This window comes from Solea senegalensis, linkage group LG19 (assembly GCF_019176455.1).
Source record: "Solea senegalensis isolate Sse05_10M linkage group LG19, IFAPA_SoseM_1, whole genome shotgun sequence".
In the NCBI taxonomy this organism is placed as follows: Eukaryota; Metazoa; Chordata; class Actinopteri; order Pleuronectiformes; family Soleidae; genus Solea; species Solea senegalensis.
In genome coordinates, this window is record NC_058038.1 from 11,971,469 (window position 1) to 11,977,715 (window position 6,247).

Sequence of the window (6,247 nt, forward strand, 5' to 3'; positions counted from 1 at the left end):
AAAAAGTCATAGGTTAGTATGTCATCCAAAATTTGAAAAAAAAGTCATAGGTTAGAATGTCGTCCAAATCTTGGAAAAAAAGTCATACTAAAGCATGTCGTCCAAAATTTGACCAAAAAAGTCATAGGTTAGTATGTCGTCCAAATTTTGACAAAAAAGTCATAGGTTAGTAAGTCGTCCAAAATTTGACAAAAAAGTCATAGTATAGTATGTCGTCCAAAATCTGACCAAAAAGTCATAGTATAGTATGTCGTCCAAATTGTGACAAAAAAGTCATAGTATAGTGTGTCTTTCAAAATTTGACAAAAAAGTCATACTTTAGTATGTCTTCCAAAATTCAACAAAATAGTCAAAGTAAAGTATGTCGTCCAAAATTAAAAAAAAAAAAAAGACATACTGCAGGTTAGTATGTCGCCCAAATTTTGACAAAAAGTACAGGTTGTATGTCGTCCAAAATTTGACAAAAAAGTCATAGGTTAGGATGTCGTCCAAATTTTGACAAAAAAGTCATAGGTCAGTATGTCGTCCAAAATTTGGCAAAAAAGTCATAGGTTAGTATATCGTCCAAATCTTGAAAAAAAATCATAGTATAGTTTGTCGTCCAAAATTTGATAAAAAATGTCATGGTATAGTATGTCGTCCAAAATCTGACCAAAATGTCATAGTATAGTCTGTCATCCAAAATTCGACAAAAAAGTTATAGTATAGTATGTCCTCCAAAATTTGACAAAAAAGCTCACCGTTTAGGTCACAGTTTAGTAAGACATCCAAAATGAGACAAAAATGTCATAGTTAGAGTGCTTGCTCCTGTAACGCATTCAAGTGAAAACTCCCTAAAACCTCTAAGAAACCAACATGTTTTAAAGTTGTCATATTTCAAGAATGATTTTAAATTTGTGAAAATTGACAGAGAGATTACAGTTTTAAAATCAACCTCGTCTTGATTTTTAAAAACTCCAAAGCAGAGTTTTACATGGGAGTGAGCTTTAACCAAAAATCTCACCGCAATGTTTTTATGTAAAAAATGTTTGCGTAGGTTGGGAATTGAGGGCAGGAGAAGAGTTTGTTTAGAGATTTCTGTGATTAGTTTTCTTGATCTCAGCAGTGTGTAGAGTGCACTCTAGGAGCCGCCCACGCATGCCGCACACACTCATTATAAAATCTGAAAACGTTAAATAAAAAAGTACAAAACGTAAACTGCGATTGTTTTAAAACCAAAACATATATATCAAAAATTTGACTTAGGTGATAAAGGTCCCAAGTCTTGTCACCTCCCTACAGCAAGGCCCATTCCTTAAGTGCATACAAAGTAATAGATTTATTCTAAGGCAACATGAAACAAAATTGTTTTAATTTTAAAGCAATTATTTATTATAGATGTATGTGTATATACATGCATGTGTTGTATATTCCATTTCTGCCAACAAACCCTCATAAATGTGACACACTGGACTTTGAAATTCACTTGCAGTGACTGAGAATTTATGTGCATGCACATTTTGGATGACTCTTTTTTCACATTTGGAAACATTTCCATCCATGTCCTGGGTTTTATACCCAACATTAGTGTTTCAGAACAAGTTTGTGACTGTTTGTGAGTTCCATGATCGCATTTCCTCAGTTCCTCACTTCCTTTCCTCTTTTCTTTTCCTCACTTCCTTCCCTCCCTTCTTACTTCCTATTTTCCCCACTTCTTCATAGCTATTTTATCATAATACGTAATACCAGCCATTTGTCAGCTGAAAGAGTTGTTGAGTTGTGTGTTACTTTCTTTGATTGTGTTTATATCCTGTGAAGCACTTTGTGTTGCATGGCCTTGTATGAAAAGTGCTTTATAAACAAAGTTTGATTGAGTGATTTGTGATTTATATCACGTTGTAAAGTATGAGTTTTGAAGAGGAGAGGCATGTTTTATATTACAATTACAAACACACCTTGGGTTTATAAAGTACCTACCAAAGTCACTGTTGCAGATGGCCATGAGGAGTTCTGTGTCATTGCAGGGTCGACAGGAAGCTGTAAACAAAGACAATGTTTGCTGTTTGAATTCTATAATTTTCTCAGTCACTCCACGTTTTCCCTGTAAATTCTAATCAACATCTCCCAAAGCTGCATGACTGACAGTGATTGATAGATGGTGTCATTTCTCCTCCACCACTTCACTGACCAAAGCTCTCACACATTTGCCTCATCACATCACAGAGAGGAGAAACCAGGGTTTAGAAGAAGGAATGCTGCTCTTGTGTTCGTGCTCTGCCCACCACATTGCCTGCGGATCAAAAACCCCCGCTATAGTCTTGACTCCTATTGTATCTACCTAATTGAATGACCCTGTGCCAATGCAGGAGACCGCAGGAGTCAAACACTCTGGGAGCGATACAGAAAAAATAAACCAGCAGCTGCCTATTATACACAGAGAATGACATCACCACTTTGGGAAAAAGCCCGCACACAAAGATAAATGCTAATAAACACACAGGAACAATGGTCAAGCATGTGTGGAATCTGCAAAGTATGTGTAGTCACAGTTCTTGTGCCTTGGCCTGATGCCCTCCGGCCACCCTGTGGTCTGTATTACCATCTCTGCTTTGTCCCTCAATGGAAACTATGCAGTCAGACAAAAACATGACACTGACCAGCAGCTGCAGAAAAAATGGGGTCTGCAATTACATAGCTGCTGTTTTTCTAAACCATAATTTCGGATTGCAGGATTTCATGCAGCAGATGATGCAAATGTGTAATGTTTTAAACTAAAGTTAGAAACAAACTGTTGTTTTCTAATATTTTACATGGCAACAATTAAGAAAAACAAATTATCTGTCCTTCCTGTTTGGTAATAACATGGTTATAAATGTTTATTGCTCTGTCATGAATTCTCTAAACATTGGTAAGGAATTGTTTTAACTGCAGCCTTTTTTTTGGTGAAGTGATATTGATATGAGCAATTTTATTTGATTGTCCTCTATGATTGCTCATCACAGAGGACAAATGTCTGATAGCTGAAGTTACTGTTCAAATTAAAAGTGATACTTGTTTATAGGTGATGATTATTACATTGAATAAACAATAAGGTCGTTAGCTAGTTAAGTTAAGTAAGGCCTTTATAACGGGTTTATGCAGCATTGACCAGCTGTAATTCCAACATTGGTTGTGTATTACTTATTTATAAGTTGACATATTTTGTTCTCACAAACTTGAGAAATGCTTCTAAGTCACTAAAACTTTTTTTTGTCTAAAATTCTATTTGAGAAAGGTTAGTTTTTGATTACCCCATTTATTTACATTGTTTTTCTCAAAATGATACATTGCAGACACATGCAGAACAGAGATACAGACCAAAAGTGGTGTTCAGCAAATTATTATTTTAGCAATTGTGTGAATTGTTTGGTAAACTGTCAGATTTCATCAAATGAGGGGAAGGAAATCGACCAAACATATCGGCCAAACTGGTCATTTTGGCATTTGGCTGCCCTGAATTCGGATCGGCATCTGGCTTATAAAACATTTTCGATTGACAAGGTCAAAATAGCATATTTTAAGTGTTGATCTTCATCTTGCTTACACTTGTACTCACTCTGTATCCCGCTGCTGTGACCCACGTTGCGCGCCGCTCTTCTGTTCCTCAGAAGCTCATACCTGAAGCTCATAGTGCGTCTGCTCCAGTGTCCGTCACTCTGTAGCGGGCTGGGCTGGAGGTAGAGAGCGGGCGTGCGCGCGCCATCCGCCCGGAAACAGAATACCTGACGCTGCCGCTCGCCATCAGTCACCAGCAGCTCCAGCTCTCCTGCGCGTTCGATGAACACGCTGGCTCCGCCGAAGGAGGGAGAGGGTTTGATGCAGACAGTTGTGCGCAGGTTGGAGGACAGGTTCGGCTCCAGGACCAATCTGACAGCTTGGCCCGGGAAGACCCACCTCACCCAGCCCTGGGTACAGCGCAACCGCACCTGGAGCACGATCCTGGAGTCCATGCCAGCTGCAAAACCGCTGGATTTAAAAGCAGTGATTAGTTTAACTGTCAAAACATGTGGTTTAAAAATGCAACTGCGTAAAAACATCTCCATAATGGCAGCTATACATACACAAAATGCGTAATAATTAATTAACTAATCATTTTGAATCAGCTATAATTCATTGTTTAAAAACAACACATTTTAAAAATCCAAAGTGGTTCGCTAAAAATGTTGAATAAACATAGCAATATTCATTTCTGCACTTAAGCAACATGTTTCACAAAAGTCACCAAGTTAGTGATCAATCAAATATTTTGTTAATTTGTTTGTCTTCATAGTGTCTTTCTATTACTGAAATAATAGCAAATAATTAATTCAAGCGGAAACCAGAGGAAGTCAAGAAAATGACTTGTCTATAACTTCACTCCTGGTGACTTTTCCTCTTTCCTTTTTATGTTCCTCTCATGTTTTTATTCCAAAAATAAGAATGCCTCTCACCTCCCAGTCCAGTTGCACGGATCAGCTGCACAGTGCCGCAACAGAAGAGCCAGGAAATGCAGCAAAATCATCTCATTTGAAAACATGTCACCCGAACGAAGACAACAAGCATCCAGAGAGAAGTGGAGGACAGCGCGAGGCTGTGAAGAACGTCTGCGTGTGAGACATCGAGAGGATCTCTGCTGCTACCAGCGTGGTTCAGCTTTAATGCGCGCGTTCTCTCTCTCTCTCTCTCTCACACACACACACCCACGCACACACACACACACACACACACACAGGCCTGAACAAAGCGTTTTCCACAACATCCACAAAAGACTGTTCATATCTAACAGCTGACCTCACCAACATTCAAATCTTCAAATATAACCAGAAATGAGGGCCTGCCTATAATTAGGACCAGCTTTTGAGGATTAGTGGTGCCAGAAAAAGTCCTAAAGAGGTAACAAATGCAAATACAGAGAGAGGGAGAGAGATAGAGAGAGGGAGGGAGGGAGGGAGAGCAGAGTTGTTATGGAGATTCTGCTCCCTATAGCTTTTATGTCTTCTCTTTCTTTTAAGAGACAAAAAGATTTCAAGTCTTCAGCATCTGTCAACAGTTCATCCACTGTTTCAACAACTCACATTATAGTTGTTGTTTCCTGATTATTGTTCAAATTAAGTTAGTGATCGTATTATTCATGTAAATTAAAGTATTTTTCACCTGTTTTTGTATGAATGACTCATTTCAGAAAGTGGCAAAGAGAGGAAAAAAGAAAGCAGAGAATCAAAGATGGGTGTCAGTGTTTCTGTGCTTGAGCTTCATCTAGTGGCGATGTGTGGTGCAACACACACACACACACACACACACACACAGTGAGTGGCCTCGCATCTGGAAGCTGTAACTCAACAGCCGCTAATATTGGAGATAAACACAAATCGGAATGTTACCATCTTTCACCAAGGACCAATCCACGAGGACGACGTGTTTCACTTCATTTTAACTCAGATTTAAAAAGAGAGGAAAAAGAAAAAGAAAAGCAGAAGTTTGGCACCAGTTAAAACTGCCGGTGATGATGATGGCGACATCTTGTGGAGGTGAAACTCCGTGGGCCGTGCCGTGCAGGCCACTCTCTCCATAATGGCCGCACGAAGCTTCTTCTCGTTTTCGCTTAGAAAAGGCCCAGAGGCAGCAGCACATCAAAGGGTCGAGGCTTCTGACGGATATGTTTATGAGTAAATTACACTCACATGCAGAAATGCTCCAAATGTTGTCTCGTGTAGCTGCAGGAAGGGAAAAAAATCCCTCCTGCTGCTGCTCAAATCACTATAATAGGGACGAAACTGATTAAACAGACTCACTGAAAAATACATTCATATTTACGGAACATCTGCAGCTGTTATGGCAGATGCTTCAGAAACAGGTTTCACCGTTTATTTCTTATATTAAACTGCAACATTAAACTACAACGCAGCTTTAATGTTGTCAGTTCTGTTACATTTAGCAGTAAGCAGAGGGAGTTCTGCGGAGGGGTCAAATTGGGTCAACAAAGGCCAAAAGCGTCACGTGTGGAAAAACATCGTCTTTTATTGGCACAGTGCAGCCCGAATCCTTCACATAATAGACTGTAATGCAACAATGAGATGCAATTAATCAACAATATATCGACAAATAAATGCAATCATGGCCTTTAAATCGTTCTAAAACGTCTTTAGTGTGGGATCCAGTCTCTGTGAGTCAAATGAGTCATTGGTTCATATGTGTCCAACAACATTTTAAACATATATTACACGTTTGCTTTAAAAGCACTCGGGAAAAC

The 6,247-nt window shown here is 39.0% G+C and overlaps 1 protein-coding gene across 1 annotated transcript in view; it reads right to left on the reverse strand.

Annotated features, from left to right (window-relative positions):
* Positions 1–4,701, reverse strand: part of LOC122785272 (meteorin-like protein) — a 5,122-nt gene extending 421 nt beyond the window's left edge. Inside the window, exons 1-3 of the mRNA XM_044051001.1 lie at positions 4,449–4,701; positions 3,575–3,984; positions 1,957–2,016 (exon numbers count right to left, since the gene is read on the reverse strand). Of these exons, the coding sequence (XP_043906936.1) occupies positions 1,957–2,016; positions 3,575–3,984; positions 4,449–4,534 (556 nt within the window). The 5' untranslated portion in view covers positions 4,535–4,701. The remainder of the gene's footprint in view (positions 1–1,956; positions 2,017–3,574; positions 3,985–4,448) is intronic.
* Between the last annotated feature and the right edge of the window lie 1,546 nt (positions 4,702–6,247).